The 19,558-nt window shown below is 47.0% G+C and overlaps 1 protein-coding gene across 3 annotated transcripts in view; it reads left to right on the forward strand.

The window, feature by feature from the left end:
• slit1a (slit homolog 1a) overlaps window positions 1-19,558 on the forward strand; it is an 82,567-nt gene that overhangs the window by 56,406 nt on the left and 6,603 nt on the right. For 2 of the 3 annotated variants that reach the window (XM_084021946.1, XM_084021948.1), the window contains exons 10-30: window positions 598-669; window positions 3,430-3,501; window positions 3,605-3,676; window positions 3,929-4,072; window positions 5,117-5,280; window positions 6,273-6,296; window positions 9,059-9,203; window positions 9,286-9,360; window positions 9,459-9,602; window positions 9,716-9,859; window positions 9,949-10,115; window positions 10,865-11,000; window positions 13,020-13,088; window positions 13,173-13,244; window positions 13,358-13,429; window positions 17,054-17,125; window positions 18,206-18,369; window positions 18,449-18,573; window positions 18,682-18,779; window positions 18,864-19,003; window positions 19,377-19,470. In XM_084021946.1, the coding sequence (XP_083878072.1) occupies window positions 598-669; window positions 3,430-3,501; window positions 3,605-3,676; window positions 3,929-4,072; window positions 5,117-5,280; window positions 6,273-6,296; window positions 9,059-9,203; window positions 9,286-9,360; window positions 9,459-9,602; window positions 9,716-9,859; window positions 9,949-10,115; window positions 10,865-11,000; window positions 13,020-13,088; window positions 13,173-13,244; window positions 13,358-13,429; window positions 17,054-17,125; window positions 18,206-18,369; window positions 18,449-18,573; window positions 18,682-18,779; window positions 18,864-19,003; window positions 19,377-19,470 (2,265 nt within the window). The remainder of the gene's footprint in view (window positions 1-597; window positions 670-3,429; window positions 3,502-3,604; window positions 3,677-3,928; window positions 4,073-5,116; window positions 5,281-6,272; window positions 6,297-9,058; window positions 9,204-9,285; window positions 9,361-9,458; window positions 9,603-9,715; window positions 9,860-9,948; window positions 10,116-10,864; window positions 11,001-13,019; window positions 13,089-13,172; window positions 13,245-13,357; window positions 13,430-17,053; window positions 17,126-18,205; window positions 18,370-18,448; window positions 18,574-18,681; window positions 18,780-18,863; window positions 19,004-19,376; window positions 19,471-19,558) is intronic. The other variant, XM_084021947.1, reaches the window with a different exon arrangement.

Raw genomic sequence — 19,558 nt, forward strand, 5'->3', positions numbered from 1 at the left:
CAAATGCATATTTGTCTGTATGTTTATTTCACTCTTTGACAGTTTTTTTTTTTGTATAGAAAGATTGTTTCAGACATTTTTATGTCAGCGTTTGCTCTCAGGCTCACAGGAAAGAGTAAACTAAAAGAAGTCATATTTCACCGTGCTGCAAAGGGTTTGGGTGGACACTTTGCAGATGCCCAGAGGATAAATATCACAAGTGAGATCATTATTGATTTCAGGATCTCATATGAGAACATAAGTGGTGGAAAGTGTAAATGTTACACTCAGAAGAAATATGACTTTTTAGTCCGTCTTTAACACCCTCACACACACACCGGGACGGAGCCTTTTCCCCTCCAGCCCTTTTCCACAGCACTTTAGCATTCAGACTGTTTATTGGTTCTGAGGATGTTATGACTCCAACATGCCTGGACCTATTACAGCTGGGGGATAGATCTCCACTAATATAATCAGGCCAATCACCAGGGGTCAGAGGTAAAGGGAGGATTACTCAACTATGTTGCCATGGAGAAGTCTATTGTTTGGTTAACTGATGGTATCTCCTCTTTTCTCCTCGTCTCCTCTTTTCTCCTCCTCCTCTCTTCTTCTCTCCAGACGTCTGGAGCAGAATGGGATTAAGTCTGTTCCTCCCGGAGCCTTCTCTCCCTACAAGAAACTGCGTAGGATGTAAGTACAGCAGTACACTCACCTCAGAGCTAAATAATACAGATGAGAACAAGAAGTTGAGGGGTGGAAGAAAAAGAAAGAAAAAAAAAAGCGACAGTTGGCAGTTTCTCCACTCCTGAGGAGAATGAAGTATTTATTTTGTCTGGGCCTAAAGAACATATTTGTTTTCAGACTTGGGGTGGCATGGAAAGCAAGCTCTCTGATGCTACATGAGCATAATAACAGTTCTCATCTTTCACTGCCGCACACTGGTATTCCCCTGGCGAGTGTGTTGTGTCCAGTCCGTGTGTGTGTGTGTGTGTGTGTTGTGCCTGCGTGGGCACACTGTAAACTGCGGCCGGGATGATGATGGTGGGACGGCGAGTGTGCTGGAATGAGGGCTGAGGCTTCGCTCTCTCCCTTGGGTGAACAGCGACAGGCTGGTAGTTGAGTGGGGTTTCGCTGGTTGAGCCAGCTGTCCGGTCCGGCAGCCAGCGCCACGGACCAGTCAGCCAAACCCAGAACTCCAACACCACCAGGCCTGACCGACTCAGCAGCAGGGAGACGGAGGAAAACGGAAGGTCAGGGAGTTTCTCTGCCATTCCTTAAGGATTCATCACCGTTTTATCATCCAACTCCAGAGACGGTTTGAAGTTCAAATGAGGTGACTCCAGAGCAGCTGACAGGCTGAAGCAACTGCTATCATTGTCGGCCCAAGTCTCAAGTGAAATTCATATTTATTTGTGCAACTTTTCTTCTTTTTTTTTTCCACTACTAGATGTTTACAAAAGTTGGGAACCATGTGGAGTCAAACTGAATGTGTTGCTTTACGTTTTTTAATGGATATGATAGAAACCAGATCCAATGGCTGTTTGACAGACTCAACAAATGCAGATATTACCAAGCATTTAACTTTGTTTTAAGTTAACATAAATTGAGAAAACAGAGCAATTTTTTTTTTTCATTTTTAAATAAATTAACAAGTTGTAATTATTTTCTTTGTTAAATTATTCGTAAATATTTCTAAATAATTAATAAAATAAAATTATATATGAATATTTTAAATTCTTTTTTTAAATGTGTTATTTTAAGAAGGAAATGCTTAGGAATCATGACAAACAGCATCATCACTTATTGAATATAATACAAGTTATGTGTTTATACATAATATGTCATACAGATCTCACAGGAAATTCATAAATCTGTGCAAAAACTGCAAACTTTGTGGAGTCAATCAAGCATGTGACGGCTTCACATTTAGTTTACTGACGCGGTCTTAATGCAACCCCAAAAAAAAGGATCCAGAAACAAGAAGAAAACTATTGGTTTGCAATTTTGTTATGAATACAAACAACAAACAATACAAAGTGTTGTGGTTTTATAGAAAATGTACAAAACCACATAATGAGAATGTGTTGCTGTCTTTCGTTTGGTCTTCCAAGCAGACACGGCCTGCTACCGTTGCTGCTGCTGCTGATTCTGCATTTAGCAACAACAATGCACGGCCGCATGTATGTGTGTTGACCCTCGGTGCCTCTGTTGATTCAGCTGGCCGTGTGCCCTCCCTGGACCGGCCTGTCCAACACCCTCTGTGCACACTTTGTGTAGACAGCATCGATACATCATGTGGAATATGTTCAGTCCCATGGGGCGGGCTCTGCAGATGTTCATTTTTACATGTATTGGTGGGTTTTTCTGGGACGTAATATATGGAAAATATCTCCAGATTTGATCGTAGGGCAACATTAAGTAGGTTAAAGTCACGTACGGGTGTTGGTTTGTATATTTCTGGAAGTATGTGGTGCAGTGCCTCCCCTGACCCCGCGTGTCGTCCTCTCCCAGTAAGCGCCAACCACACACGATCTCTTTCACCTTGTCCCAGTTTGGACGACCTACATGTGAACCGCTCCTGAAGACGGGGATGCAGTAACAGCCCTCACACGCTGCCGCCGCCGCCGCCGCCGCGCACGCACAAACACACACCAGTGTCTTTGAGTGCACGGACACACACCAGTGCAGATGTTGGCTCTTTCTCGCCACATTTTTGTTTCCAGGAAACCTCAGTCCTTTGCAAGAAGACAAATGGGTACTTATTTAACTGTTACCCCCAAATGAGAGAATATCCCTCTCCCTCACCACATGATGATTTTCCTTCAAAGGTATCCAGTCGGCTGGAGTTCAGTCCACATACTCCATTAACTCTTTCTCTCCATCTGTCTTTCTCTCTCTCTGTCCCACTGTTCCTCATTTACTGTTGCATTTACTCACACACACACACACACACACACAGATACATATAAACACACAGACACATAGGCTTAGTGGTTATCCTGTGGGGAGAGGCCTGTGGATCCTATTAACAACGGCTATGTTCAGAAGCAATCCGTTTTTTTTTTTTCGCTTTGGATTTGGGACCTGCACCCCATTTTTACTCACACACACTCACCATGATACAACACAGGGCCAGTTGTTAGGCCACAAATAATACAAGTAAATGTTTTGATTGGCGACGAGGCTGCAGCCCGCTCCACTTCATCAAATCCCTTGAAGGGACGCACCATCAAACACGGGAGGGAGCTGGATCTCCTCTTCGTCCGCTTCACACTGCATTTGCTTGCCAGCGACGAGCAGGGCCCTTAAATCCAGCCCACCTTCCTATGAGGGTGACACCGAGGTGACAGTGGGATCAAACCACCACCCACAGGAAAAGGACTTTCCCCCCAAAAGAACTCAATTTCCTTTTGGTTAATTCTCTTGCCTTCTTCTTCTTCTTGGATGCAGAGACCTGAGCAACAACCAGATTTCAGAGATAGCTCCCGATGCCTTCCAGGGCCTGCGCTCTCTCAACTCCCTGTAAGTGGCCCCGAGCCCAGTTCGTGCATGTGATAGTGCATACATATCCACCCCGTTGTCATTTTCCCGTGTCTTATGCAAGTGTGTGTTTATGATTTCCCAGCGTGCTGTATGGAAATAAGATCACCGACCTGCCCAAGGGGGTGTTCGACGGCCTCTATGCCCTGCAACTGCTGTAAGCCGAACACACACACACACACACACACACTCTGCTGATACACAGCAGACACATGCTGAATACCAGGCATCTTTTACTCCCACTCGGTAAAGGAGTCGTAACCTTCAAATAAACTTTGTACCTGTGGTTTTCTAAATGGAATGCATAATGAATGAATACATAAAGAAACTCTGACAAGCTGCTTCCCTCCCTCTCCGTCTCCCCTTCTCTCCCCCCTCCCCCCCCCCCCCCCCCCCCCCCATCTCTCAGGTTGCTGAACGCCAATAAGATTCACTGCGTCCGTGCCAACGCCTTCCAGGACCTGCAGAATCTCTCGCTGCTATCGCTCTATGACAACAAGATCCAAACCCTCGCCAAGGGCACCTTCACTTCACTGCGAGCTATACAGACCCTGTGAGTCGCACACACACACACACACACACACTCACACACACACATAAGCGTGCTGCTGTGCACGCTCTGACACATACTGAGTATAGTCACCATGAAACATGAGCCAACACAAGAGTTGTTTACTCGCAGGTCTGTGTAAATACACAGGAATGGAACCGTGATGGTGGAGAGCACATCTATCAGCTTCACCGACACACACAGCGGCCAGATCCAGATCAGAAACACACCACTCCCACTCTGCTAGCCAGACAGCATCAACTCAGTCCAAATGATTTTTATTTTCTGTCCCGATAAACAAAGGAAAATCACCCGCCGTTATCTGATACACAATACGTGACATTATCATCCGCGTGCAAATAATAGACATTCAGGACACCTGTTGAAGATGCCCACACACACACACACACACACACACACACACACACACACACACACACGCCCTACAGGACACTGGGTTTAAAAGTCTAAAACCAGCTTCTTGTTTTGTCTGCATTCTGGAGAAGGCGTAAAAATCTAAAAATACATGTGAAGCCTTCCCCCATGAAGGCTACACTGATGTAACACTTAAAAGAAGTTGATTAAATTGTATGTTGATTTTAGATGCTTGCAATTTATTTAGTCATTTTATTATAGGGACTGAACTCGTAAACTTATTATATTTTTTGGGGATAGAATCATTCATTTAGACATCAAAACATTTTACAACATTAAAGCAGTTACCAACAGACAGAGCCAGGCTAGCTGTGCCCCCCTGTTACCAGTCTGTGCCCCCCTGTTACCAGTCTCTATGCTAAGCTAAGCTAACCAGCTGATGGCTAGAGCTTCATATTTACCACACAGGCATGAGAGTGGAATCAACTTTTGTTGATTCCACTCTCATGTTGATTCCACAAAAAAAAAGCGAATACGTGTAATTTCCCAAAATGTCAAACTGTTCCTTTAACATGATTTTCATATGTTCCTCTTTCCCCCTCTCATTTTTTCTTCCCCTTCTTCTTCTATCGACATGCCCCCCCCCCCCCCCCCCCCCTCTCTGTTCTGCAGCCACCTGGCCCAGAACCCATTCATCTGTGACTGTAATCTGAAGTGGCTGGCAGACTACCTGCGCTCCAACCCCATCGAGACCAGCGGCGCCCGCTGCGCCAGCCCTCGCCGCCTCGCCAACAAACGCATCGGACAGATCAAGAGCAAGAAGTTCCGCTGCTCCGGTAGGCCGTTGGCTCCATGCCACCGTCTCCCACCTGTCTCCTCCTGACCTCTCTCTCAGGCTCTCCAACGCTCAGACAGGCTTCGTTGTCTCACCCGTATCCCACTGTTCTGCTCCTACCTTCTCGTTCTCTCCGCTGGGAGTGGCTGATATCTCTGCATCCGTTGCCTCCGCCTCACATTTAATAAGTGATCGCTCCAAAGGTTTTATTAGGCCTATCATTTGCTGTGCCGGTGCCCCTCAATCAATATCTCTCCAGATGAACTTGGGGCCAAGGAGAGAGGGATCGCCCCTCCATGTTACCACATTGTGAGTCCGGTTTCACATTCAAACCGCAGTGAGATCACCCATCAAGGCGGGTATAAGGGCTAGAGTTTCTGTACGTGCCCACCGTTCCTCTGCCCGCTGCCAATCTCAGCGTCCGCCTCCCCTTATCCACTCCCCTCAGGTTTCCTTCACACCCCCCCTTCATCCCCTCCATTCCTCTGCACTGCACTATAGCCGAGCCCTCACATCCCCACTCCCTCCATCCTCGCCCGCCATTGTGTTCATGCACTGTGCTACGCTGTCTGGCACTCTGCACAGCTGAGGTTTCACACTTCTTTATAGCCTCATTTGTTTGGCTAGACCTGCTGAAGGAGAGAGTCCAAGTGTTTTTCTCTTTCCTTTTCCCTTTTTTTCTCCTTGGATTTCCCTTTTTTTCTTTTTTTTTTTTCTGTCGTTCTCACTGTCTCACCTCTTTTCTTTCATGTCACTCTTCCTTAGCAACCGTCAAATATTTACCACCATTTAACATCATTACCAGCTCCTCCACCTCGCCATACACAGAGACAGTCCGAGGCTTCTCTGTTTAAGTGTCATATGTGTTGAGTCATGTGTGGTCATATATAAGCTTTATATATATATGACTGTTCTGAAGCATAGCGACACCACAGCTATGTGGACCAGTCTTGTCTCACTGACATCCGTCCCTCTTTCTTTTTTCCATCACAGCCAAAGAGCAGTACTTCATCCCAGGTGAGTGCTTGTAAATGTTCACGCCTATCATTGTCTTTTCCTCTTTTCTTTAATTATCCTCCCACCATGTAGCGGGCATCATTTTTTCCATTACCTACTGTTCATTTAAATAACATTCCTCCCGCAGGTTAAAGGATAATTCCACTTTATTACTACTTGGGACGCGTTTTCGTAGGTTTGCCATCATCATTCCTTTCAGGCAATAATACCATTTTATTTACCTAGTTAATTGCGGAGAGCTGGGAACATGGCAACATGGCTAAAAATAAGTCAGACGGGGGAAAGAAACAAGCATTCGCAACGAGAGAGGAAAAAGTTTTACCCTTAACTGCAAACCGACTTCTTGTTCAACTTTGAACTACCGTACTTGTTATAGCAATGTGCACACGGTTTTCCTGTTTCTTGTGCACTCACTTTTGGGTTTGCCTCCATGCGTTGTTGAAATAATGGCCAGAACTATGAAAGACCTAAGTTGCAGTGAACCAGAATAATCCTTTAATGTGGCTGGTGGTGCGATGAACAGAACAGCACAGGAACTTAGTGTAAATGTGCATGCCGGTGGTAGTGACCCATTAGGTATTTCTACATACGAGAGCAGCTAATTCCTAAGAGTGACTGGACCTGTGTGTGTGCATCTTAATGGCACATATACACGTGAGGGCGTCTGTTTCCCCTCAGCTCTGTTTTCCTAACAGTCTGAGCAGATAGAGTCAAAAAGGAAGCGTCTCTTTGCTTTGGCACGAGTACAGACAGTCGCTCACTAAGAGGAGCAGAAAAAAGGAGGGAGGGAGCGAAGGACAGAGAGGAAGGAAAGTGTGTCCTTTCTATCAGTAAAAAGCTAAAGAAAATAAAGCCCACCAGAGGACCAAGATTCCTATCAGCGGATGTTTCCGGACCTCTTAACAAGAGCACTTCCAAGAAAATAACTAGGAGGAGCAGTGATGTGTGTCGAAGTCTGTGCGTGTGTGTGTGTGTGTGTGCGTGTGTGTGTGTGTGTGTGTGTGTGTGTGTGTGTGTGTGTGTGTGTGTGTGTGTGTGTGTGTGTGTGTGTGTGTGCGTGCATGTAAATTAATGTGTCTTTGTGTGCTGAGTTGAGATAAGGCCCAACACTGGCTTAGAGAACAAATGGGAGTACTATGTAAGCAGAAGGAAGATCAAAGCCAAATGTGATTAATGAGAATTTCACCCTCCCTGAATGATAACAATAAAAGCCTCCACCATACACACACACACACACACACACACACACAGCCGGAGACTAACACAGGGATTCCATAATGCATTGATAATGAGGAACCAAGCTGCAGGGAATTATAAGAACTTCTACAACTCCAGCGATGAGTCATTTTGCGCCTCGGCGAGGGAAAAACCTCATCCCTCCCTCCTGCGTTTTCTCCGGGTTTGGTTCAAATCTGCTGACAGTAAAAGTGTCGCCACCACGTACTTGTGACGATGGCGATGACTCAGGCTCACGAATCCCCCCCCCCCCCAGCTCCTCTACATCCTCCAGATCAAAGCGCCGCGCTGTACTTTCATTGCTTCCTCTCTAGCGGGAAATGCCTTTTCCGGTTGTCTGGCCCGGCGAGGTAAAAGTTCCTTAATGGCCTGCATTCCTGTGTCTATCTGCTACCCCGGCACCGAGCCACTCTGAGTGACACACCTTCGGGAAAGGTCTCCACACACAGGCAGCCAGAGGAAGTCGTTTCTGTGAATGCAATTCACTCGTTTGCTGTCCAACCGAGTTTCTAATAAAGTCTACCATGAGGGTTTGGGGTTAGGTTTATGGTTTCCAATGTCGCTCCGTTTATTTAGACGGATTTTTGATACTCAACTCTAGGATTTTGTCCCGGGTTGTTTGAGGTTTTCCTGCTCATGATTGTGGTCTGGGCGCCCCACGGTGTCCCGCTGACGTCATCTCCAAACCTCAGGCTGGAGAGGCAGCATGCGAAAAAAAACACGGAACAGGACACAAAACTATATCCTAACAGAAGAAAAAAAAAACGCTGGGCTGTTCCCTCTAAATGGAACATACGCAGACACAGAGACACAATACACACTCATAGACACGCACACACTGTTCTAAGTGGCTCCCGGTGCTGCTCCATTATTGAGCAGCCATGATGTAACTGGCAGCACGCTTTTTGGCACGTAACGTCTATTCATAGACGGAGGAAGTGCAGGAAAACGTCCCACACTCCCCCATGCTGCCTCATTCTTGCCCTCCCTCTATCAGGACAGACGTTTCTCCGCACGTCTGCCTCTTACCTTTCATCTCTCTCTCGTCCGTCTCCTTTCACTCCTCCCTTCCTTCTTCCTACCTGCATGCATTCACGTCCCTTGTGTGCTCCTCTTTTCCATTTCCTCCCTCTCCTCCCCTCCGACTCTACCTGTCTACTCACGCTTCCTGCTCCTCTCTCTTGGGCGCCCCGGTTTCGCTCAAGCTGGCAGCCCAAATCCTCTTTGGCATCCCTATCTCAATCTCCCCCTGCGACTGTTCTTTTCACCCCACTGCTCCCACTCCATCACCTCTCTAAAAATGACTCCCCCTCCGTCCCCTCACCCATTCATCTCCCCCCTGTGAATGGTAGGAAAGCTGCAGGATGTTCCTGAGTGTGCCTAAGGTTAAAGATTGGTTAGGGTCGCCTCTCGGGTCACAACAGGACAAAACACTGACACACTGCCGTGGAGGGGTCGGATGTTGGATTAAGGGCATCACTGGAAAGTGAGGTTGATGTGTGTGTTCCTTGTTTTCTCCCGTTCAGGCACAGAGGACACCCGTCTGAATAACGCCTGTAACAGTGATCCAGTGTGCCCCCCCAAGTGCCGCTGTGAGTCCAACGTAGTGGACTGCTCCAACCTGAAGCTGACCAAGATTCCCGAGCACATCCCTGCATCCACCAGTGAACTGTAAGGAATCAGGAGGAAATAAGCATTTTGTACACCGATCCTTGGATGTTGTTTTCAATACAAAGTTGTCTTTCCTCTCCAGCCGCCTTAATAACAACGAGATCACTGCTCTGGAGGCAACTGGAGTTTTTAAGAGCCTTTCCCAGCTGAAGAAAATGTAAGTGACACTTCTTCTTATTTTGTTAACGTTACCTTTCAGCAGTCATTCCCTAAATAGTAATTAACTTCTCCGACGTGCTTTTTCCCTCCTCGCAGTAACCTCAGCAACAACAAGATCACAGAGATTGAAGACGGGTCCTTTGAAGGCGCGTCGTCCGTCAACGAGCTCCACCTCACGGCCAATCAGATCGACTCGGTCCGGAGCGGGATGTTCCGAGGCCTCGAGGGGCTGCGTATGCTGTGAGTGATGCTGCGAACACATACGATCACACGCTCGGGATGTTGAAATCCTGAAAGGTTATACTTCATTTTTATGTGTAAGGCTGAAGGATTTCATGTCCTCCCTCCTGTAGGATGCTGAGGAACAACAAGATCAGCTGCGTCCACAACGACAGCTTCACGGGGCTGCACAACGTCCGCCTGCTGTCTCTGTACGATAACCAGCTGACCACCATCACGCCCGGAGCCTTCGACACCCTGCAGACCCTCTCCACCCTGTGAGACCCCGCCGTTCACACGAGCCCTTCCTTCAGTCGTGAACGTTAATGTGTCAGCGCTCTCACCAACTTCTCTCGCCTCTCCCCAGTAACCTCCTGGCCAACTCCTTCAACTGTGACTGCCGGCTGGGATGGCTCGGCGACTGGCTGCGGAGCAAGAAGATCGTCACCGGTAACCCTCGCTGCCAGCGTCCCGCCTTCCTGAAGGAGATTCCCCTGCAGGACGTGGCGCTGCCCGACTTCCGTTGTGAGGAAGGTAGGTGGTCCCGAGACACACAACTACCCATCATGGCTTTAATCTCCCTCACACGTCCTCATTTAGACCGTATCCAAGCGTGCGTTGCAGCTTCTCCACTTTAAATGAAGTAATCTGTCTCTTTGAAAGGAGATAAACATCTTCAATATAGTGGATGACCTCCGCTATGTGTGAAAGCGATCCGTCTGGGACTGATGGGAGATTTTAATGTAGGCACTCTGCTCCGCAATACATTATTGGTCAAGAGGTGCTTCAAGTGTCTGAGATCATCTTAAATAATGGCCGCTATTGTGCGACCCTTTTGTTTAGCGAATAGATTGCTACTCAGCAGTTCCTAAGCTGCTGGTCGATGGCGAGCTGAGTGGAGCTATTGAGCTGTTTGCCTTATTGACCAGTCAGCCTATTTGCACCTGAATGAATGTTAGACTTGTCTTCGGGCTTCAGGCAGCGTCCATTCTTTGCTCTTGCTGGTCGATATTACATTATCGAGGCTCCTCTTTTCTCTCTGTCCTATTTTACTTTACACATTTGTCACTTCCTCTATTTTTCATTGTCTCAATGCCTCACCATCCGTTTGAAGGACTGTGCTGCTTTGGCTCTACTTTGCCTTATGTCACTGTACTTTGCCTGGACGACAGCTCTTCCTTTGGCTGTCCTCCTTGTCTTGCCTAGCCTCCCGGTCATTCCTCCTTTCTCTTCTTCTCTGGTATCTGACTCCCTTCTATCTCCTCTGTTATTGTTTTCCCCAGGCCAAGAGGAGCAGTCGAGCTGCGTGCCCAGACCCCAGTGTCCCAGTGAATGTACTTGCCTGGAGACGGTGGTGCGCTGCAGTAACAAGCACCTCCACACGCTGCCCAAAGGCATCCCCAGAAACGTGACCGAACTGTGAGTTCCTTGGCATTAATTATGACAATTTTGCATATATATCAGTTTGAGTTCCGGGTGTTATTATTCCTTTGTCTGGGTTCGACGGAGGCAGAACCGGAAGAGTTGGTAAAAAAAAAAAAAAGAACAGAACAGATCTCATAATTTGGAGACGGGGCAAGGAGTCAATAAACCCTGCAGTTATTCTCTCAGACATTCTTCTCCTGTGTTCCCTTCAGCCCTCAGGGCTAGCACTGATGTCACTCTCTCACTCAGAGCCAAGGATCAGTGTGTGTCTGTCTGTGTGTGTGTGTGTGTGTGTGTGTGTGTGTGTGTGTGTGTGTGTGTGTGTGTGTGTGTGTGTGTGTGTGTGTGTGTGTGTGTGTGTGTGTGTGTGTGTGTGCATATTTGTGTGAGGGCCAAAAGCCTGTCCACAGGAGCATAGGGGAGCAAGAGGACATTTTAATGAGCAGTTTTCAATGGAAAGGGGAGGGAATGAAATAGGTCTGGAACTTTCCAATACTGCTTCAAGTGGATCTGACTAACACACACACACACACACACACACACACACACACACGCTGTGAAAGCCTTAAGGCCTGTCATTGTCCCAGCAGGTGTGACCAGGTGTGCCCCTCTGTTCTGGGCTTTCATCTAGTCATCTGGAGAGTTTGCTACTCCGTCATTATCCCAAGTGTCCTCTGCACCGTCATTACCTATCATTACCTCTGAACCCAAAGGCCCCACTAACTAAGGCCCCCCCCCCACCTACCTCACCCACCCTCCCCCCCTTCCCGCCCTTAGTACAGTCAACAACAATAGCAGGAGAAAACCCCCTGCAGCTCTGCTCCGGGGGACTGCGGACCCCCCCCAAATCAGCCATTTATCAAGGTGACAGCCCTCTGGTCACACTTTGTGTTGGCAGTCAGTTGGGTGGTTGTATCCCTGCAGGCATGATGTCAAATGTAGTGGCTAATAAATACATCAGTATGTTAACTCACATGCATATAAACACACGCGAGTGTTTGTACCTCAGTCAGTGCCGTGCTCGGTCACACGCAGGAAACGCTGCTAAACAGAGAATCCACAGAAATGTTACTGATTTAATAAGTTCGCCATCTTTTACCAGTTACTCAGTATAAGTGATGTATAACCCAGTGTGTGTCTGGAATAAGAATACTTCTACCGGACGCTGACTGAGCCTGACTCCCAGACACCAGACACAATGTTGAGTCAAAACATCTGAAAAGAAAAGAAACCGAAAGACCAAACAATCTGCTGTTTGGTGTAACATGAGATTAAATTGGCTACAACAGCATGGGAAAAAATGTTGTGTGTTAAAAGTGCGATGTGTTGCAACAACAGCAGCGAGATCTCCGAGGGAAACCAACCTGCTGGACAAAATGTCCAAATGTCGAATTTAATCAACTTTTAACACCAACTAATATACAAAATGACCATTTTTATGTCATTACTCACCTGGTTACCTTGAATTCATGAAGAGAACTTTGTTTTACTCGCATGCCTCGGAGCTAAACGGAGAAGCAAAAAGAAAAAAAAACTTGATGAATTGAAATAACTGGAGGCCAGCAAATCTATAAAACATACTTTTACATTAATCCAACTCATGTAATATAATCCAAGTCTCGCTATGCACACTACTTCCCAAACCTTTCTATTTAAAAGACTTCGGCATGAACAGAACTGCTCAATAAATTATGTTTGATTAAATACTTCCTGCAAGATCTCATATTTAACTCTTACATGCATGGACACCACAGTGGTTTGCTTTATATTCATTCAATTAATTAGTTAAATTAAATGTTAATTAATGTGTTATTACTTTATTAATTAAAAATTGTTAAAATCTCATCACTGTCCACTTTGTTCTGGAGGTTTTTATCATGTATCACAATCTTCCTCAGCATCAAATGTGTATTTTGAAGGCTGTTTCAGGATTCCTACCGTATTTTTGGTCCCAAATGATCTTTTTTTCTGTCTGCTGACTCATTACTGACCCGTTTGTGTCTCTTTCTTCAGGTATCTGGATGGAAACCAGTTCAGCGTCGTGCCAAAGGAACTGTCTGCCTTCAAATACCTCCAGCTGGTGTAAGTGTTTGTCCGTCTGGCCGCTCTGTCTCGCTGTGCACATCAATATAACGAACGTATGGTTTCCTTCCATTTGTCTTCCAGAGACCTGAGCAACAACAAGATTAGCTCCCTGACCAACTCGTCCTTCGCTAACATGAGCCAACTCACCACCCTGTAAGTCCTGACCGGCCTCAGCCAAGGAGCGAGTATTTCCTCCCGGTGCTGACAGTGGGATGGAAACAGATGAATTTTATATGCATGCATATGTAATTATTTTTACATTGCAGAATCCTGAGCTACAACTCCCTGCGTTGTATCCCCAAAATGGCCTTCAGTGGACTGCACTCTCTCCGACTGCTGTGAGTTTATTTTTACTTTTTCCAACGCTCGCAGACATGTGTGTACGCTTTAGTGCGCCGGTCCGGGGGTTAAGGTTAGGTTGAAATCCTATTTTTAATACCAGTATCTTGCCCGTTGTGTGAGAGAGATTTGATGCCGATCGGAATGTTTGAACTGTTTTCTCTGTTGTCACATTATTCCAAGACGGCATCTTCATTTGAGGCAGTTGAAGTTATTTTGAAAGAAGCCTTCTAAATCCAGATAAAACTCACTCTCGGACCAAATGGCTTATTAAGGAGGATATTTTTGCAGCTCTGACTATAGCGGCGGTGCAGCAGATGCTGAGAATCTTTGATTGACTCCAGAGGACTGAAACACAGTCTAAGCAGTTATGACAGCTTTTGAATTCACACACACACACACACACACACACACATCCTCCAACCTATTTTCTCAGTTTAAATGGCAGCCACGGGGGCAGCAGCATTGTTATTCGGGCTCCTACCCCTGCCCACATCCTCAGACATCTCCCCCGTCTGCCCGTTCACCTCTAAATGCCCCGAGCTCATCACCGCCTCACCGGCAGGGCCAAACGCCCGCCCCCACAGCCCCCGCTGCACAAAGTCACTCTGACACTGATTACCAGCGAACGTTTGCCCCCGCCAACCGTAATGGTTTTGACTCTGCCTCCGGGCTTTTATGAAGTTATGAAGTCTTTTTGATTTGTGCACTTTCAGTGACCACGGGGCTCGGCGTAGTCGAATGGGTCTGCGAAATAACTGAGATGTACAACGTAAATACGTTGGACAGATAAATGACGGAACCCAAACCAATCTGTGGACCTGCGTCCAAGATACAGCAGCTGGAGGCCTCACACTTTAACTCAAACGTACAGTTTAGTTCTGCGAGGGGGGAACAGAGACCAGGCCCAGCAGCGCTCCTTATGAGATTATATATGCATCTGTGTGTGTGTGTGTGTGTGTGTGTGTGTGTGCATAGCTTATATGTTTGTCATCTACTGGCTCGGTGCCCGTTAGTATGTGTGTGGGAGTAGACTTATCGGCCGTCCATGTGTGCTCATAGCAGGCACACTTTTTACTACTGACAACAAAGCTTCAACAAAGCCTCTTTTTACGGCGGGATTCGACTAAAGCCCCAATCATTACGAGGCACAAAGCGTAAGAGCCCTTTTAGCGGGGGAATGAGAGTGAAGCTCGGCCATCATTAGCCGATTCCGCCTCGCTAGCCCGGGCGTGTCGCTTTGATCCCTAATGAAGCTGCGTCCGTTATTCCTGCTCTTACTCACTCACGCCACCTTCACTTTTAAAATATCGCAAAGTGTGCTAGACGCCATGTGAGGCCCTCCGCCGACACCACCCGCCCCCCCACACACAGGCTCAGAAGTAAGCTCAGACACGCAGACTGTCTGGACTACCTTATCGTCTCAGTCGGGGGGGGGGGGGGAGTCCAAATGGAGCAGAAAACTTTGATGTCTTTACTGCTGGTGTGATCAATCATAAGCCTCCCATTAAATGTCACTTGGTGCCATGGCTGGGTTTTTTTATTTTTTGCTGTTTTTTTTTTTTTACAGCAAGGCTTTGTGGGCGCGACAAAACCGAAGCGACAATGAGCGCCGTTTTTTAATAGTTCCAACCGGGTTCAAAGTTCAAAGTTGGAAGCTTTGGTGGAAAACCACAGCGAGATGCCAAAGCCGACCGCAAACGGGACGCGCTCGTGCACACTCGCCCACTCTGAGGTGCCAAAGCCTTTATAAAGCTGCACCTTTGGCTTTACAGAGCAGTAAAGAGGAGAAGAATCATTAACGCTCGGGGCTTCAAACAGACCAGGGGTCTGAGGCTGGCATGGGTGTGGTGTGATCTGGTGCAAGTGTGCATGTGTGTGTGTGTGTGTGTGTGTGTGTGTGTGTTTGTGTGTGATGGTTTGTGGTTTAAGCTGCAGATTAATAAACTGCTAATTGGCCTGCTGGGTATTAGGTGTGAGGTGAGTGAGCCGAGGCAGCTCTAGGGCGTGGTTCGCCAGGGCTTGGGTGGGAAGCTGTGAGAAAAAGAAAGTGATATGAAAGAGTGCAATAAAAGGAACAGAACAGAAACGACTGCAACGAATGAAATAAAATAACCCAGACGAATTCTCGTTTTGGATGCGGCGAGTAAACGCATCGCATGATCCTCAAAACACGGAGCTCAGGGGACTCGCAGAATCACAGGACGATATTAACTGGTTGCAGGTGAACGAGCCCGTGTGAACATTTTTGAACCGTGCACACCGTTTATCATAAACCGCCGGTCCAGAAACATCACATGCAATTCCACCCGGAGAGTTGTGCCAAGCTAGAGATAGGCTGACATATAGGTAAGATGGAGTGATGTAATGATATGCAGCTGCAGAAAAAAAAAGTAAAAAGAAATGCAGACAGAGAAAATGTTAGCCGGAGAGTGGGATCGGGTTTCTTCCTGGAGACTCCCTGGCTCCTTTCTCCCATGAGATCTCGGCCTAGCTGGCACGCTGCTGCTGGCTTCATGCCCTCCGTATCCGAACTCCGGCTACCACAACCCGACTCCTCACTCTGCACTAATAAGCATTCTCCCCCCCCACACACACAGGCCAATTAACTTGTTGTCTCAGTCGGTTACATTGTATATTTTCCCTTTCGTCGTCGAGCGCGGCTCTACGTCCCTTACATTGACCAGCTTCGCTCCGTATCCCTTTTCCTGCAACTCGTCCACAGCTTAGTGGTAATTCACAGATCAAAGGAGTAAAAAAAAAAAAGGGGAAGCTGGGTTTTAAAAGTCTGTTTATACATCAGTTCTCATCGTCCAGGCGTAGAGAGCAGATGCGTGGAGTCCTGGTGCTCCAGACCGAGCTGTGGTAACATTAGCTTGCGGTCAGCTGAGGTTTAGAGGTGGTAATGACCCTGCGGATTACGGCAGCCATCACTCATCTAGCCATTAAGCCGTGTTGGCTTGTCACCCTAGATAGTAGTCATAGAAGTAACATTATACATTGATGTACATGCATGTGCCTGTATACGCAAGCACACAAATCTACCTGTAAATCTGCACACACCCAATCCCTCTAAGGTTTTTCACTGTCCTGCATGTGTGTTACCCCCTCCTTCTACACCCTTGTTGGCCCGGCAAGCCAGACACGCATGGAAACGTGACACCCGTCTTTTACATACCTATAGAGCCTCACATCTCTGCCAGCTGCATAGAACCAGAAATACCAGCCCAATACTACCACCCAACACGCCACTGGAATATCCCTCCACATCTTTCCTCTTAATTCTGGTTTTAGTCTTTAATGCGTTCTTCTTGATTAATTTTTTGGCGATAAGTTGTCAGAAAATAACCGTCACCGCCTCCAACAACATTGCTTGTTTCGTCGAAAACCCAAAAGCTCATAAAACCAGACAATCTGTTGCCTTAAATGGGATTAAATTGACTCATCGATTATCAGAATAGTAACATTTCCCACTCAAGTAATAACTAAATTGTCTAAGAATTTCAGCTCTAACAGTATGACAGAAAAGTAACACAAAATTGCAGTGTTTTTTGTCCATGTTGAAACATATATGGTCATATTTTTTCTATTTTTTGTTATCTGCTTCCTCCATCGCCCCTCAGGTCTCTCCATGGCAACGAAATCTCAGAGCTTCCTGATGGCATCTTCAACGATGTGGCTTCACTTTCCCATTTGTGAGTAATTACACACACACACACACACACACATCTGTATGCCCCAATAGCAGCCTGTGTGATACTGTCTGCACTTAAGTTTGTGAAGTCTACACACACACACATACAGCCGAAGAGCGTGGGGCTCACAGTGGCCCGTCTGTAGTCCTCTCTGGTGGGCTTCGCATGAGCCAGGCCCTCCCTTAATCAGCTGCAGTTCTGTGGTTAACAACACACAGACCCCTGTACTGTCTCATCTCCCTGTGACATCAACACACACACACACACACCCCTTCACTGACACACGCACACACGCTCTTTGGACTTGTGTGTTTGTTTTCGTTTGTTTATTTAAGTCTGTAATTTGGCGTGTGGTGTGAAGCCATTGTGCGGTTGTGCATGGAAACGTGGAAACGTGTAAAACTGCACTTAGTCTCAAGTATCTGCAGCGTGCCCTCTCCCATCCAGCCCAGATACTCACATCATCATTTGACGCTGATCAATACACCTATCAGTGATAGAGTTGGAAGAGGAAGAAGGGAGGACAGAGAGGACTAAACATAGACATTTTTTGAGGGCAGTAGAGGAGTCAAGGCTGCGTGAGAACGGGCTGACGGGGAGGGATGGAGTGCGGCCATTGATCCACAGTCACAGTCAAGTGGCTTTCATGTTAGCAGATGTCAGGTGTCGGCTATTGGCCCGGCCTGAAAGATGAGCCTGTGTTCCAGCGTAATGGAACAGCATCGATTCAGGAGTGTTTGTGCATCCAGCGGGGAGGACAGAGAGGCATTGATTCACGGCCACCGTGACAGAAGTGGTTAAGAGTGCCTTCTGTTCTCACCTTTGCCTATAATTGAGATGCCCGCGGTCCAGATGATGTACGGCACAGAGTGGCATTGAGCATTACACTTTAAATATTTTTTTTTTTTTTATAAATTTTTTTTTTTATGAGAAGCAGTGTTTATTTTTATAGTGCACAAAGTTTGAGTTTGGTTTGTTTTTACGTGGGGTTGTAGAGACACCTGCTGGTGATAGAGTGCATTACAGGGGTGCAGCCATCCTACATGATCAAACTAATTGATACGTTCATCTACCTATCAGGGCGATCGGTGCCAACCCCCTGCACTGCGACTGTCGCCTGCGCTGGTTATCTGACTGGGTGAAGACCAGCTACAAAGAGCCTGGCATCGCCCGCTGCGCCGGCCCACAGGGCATGGAGGGCAAGTTGCTGCTCACCACGCCTGCTAAGAAGTTTGAATGTACAGGTGAGTTATTGTGACGGACGTGGAAGTACAATGTGTGTGACGCCAGTACATGCAAGTCATCCCTACGGTGTTTTCTTAGGCGACGTGGACGCCACGGTGCTGGCCAAGTGTAACCCCTGTGTGTCCAGTCCCTGTCTGAACCAGGGCATCTGTCACAGCGACACGCTGGAGGTTTATAGGTGCAGCTGTCCACCAGGATTCAAGGTCAGAGTTACACAATGCCACCACCTGTTTATCAAAGTTTTGCAGCGAGTTGCAGATGTTGAGGTATGGAGGTTACAGCAAAACAATTTCAATTATTTGCTGTTTCAGGGCAAGAACTGTGAGACGGCTCTGAACGCCTGTGTGAGTAACCCGTGTGCCAACGGAGGAACATGCCAGGTGAATCAGGATGTGGAGGGAGAATACAGGTGAGGAGGGAGAGCTGTGGAGTCTTGTTTATCTCACAAGAAGCCCGACGGGGATGATGTGACGAGTGTGTACGTTTTTCGCAGTTGCACATGTCCCCTGGGCTTCGAGGGCCCCACTTGCCAAACCAACATTGACGACTGCGAGGACAACTACTGTGAGAACGGAGCGACCTGCCTCGATGGAGTCAACAACTACACTTGTTTTTGTCCCCCCTACTACACAGGTTAGTGCACGTTGTGACTCAAGAAGCCAATCCCTCTGTACAAACAAGCTTTTAATAGAGAGAAATGTAAAATCTCCCAGTAGATAAAGATTTCTTCATATAACTATTAAAAAAACAACAAGTAAACAATAATTGTAAAGGAAATTTTAAAAAGATGTGACATAAGCTTGATTGCCTTTTAACTCCAGGCCATTTAGGAATAATAGTAGTTTTCTCTCAACACATGTACTCTTCTTTTCAGACTTGTTTTATGCCCAGCTGAGGAATTTAGTTGAATATCTTACTTATAAAAATAGAACATTTTAAATCTCATTAGATCTCTTGGTTGATATGGTTGTTGCTCTGTGTTGTTGACACGTTTTCCTCTGTGCAGGGGAGATGTGTGAAGAAATGGAGGACGTGTGTGCTCCAGGACGGAGCCCCTGCCAACACCAGTCTACCTGCCTCATCACCTCCACTGGACCTAAGTAAGCGTTTGCTGCAGAGTGACTCCACATCTTGTAAAATAGACACACAGAGGGGCGGCTTGTCATGTGATTCGTGTATTGTGCTCGC

The sequence above is a fragment of the Eutrigla gurnardus genome (assembly GCF_963514095.1).
Source record: "Eutrigla gurnardus genome assembly, chromosome: 11".
Lineage (NCBI taxonomy): Eukaryota > Metazoa > Chordata > Actinopteri > Perciformes > Triglidae > Eutrigla > Eutrigla gurnardus.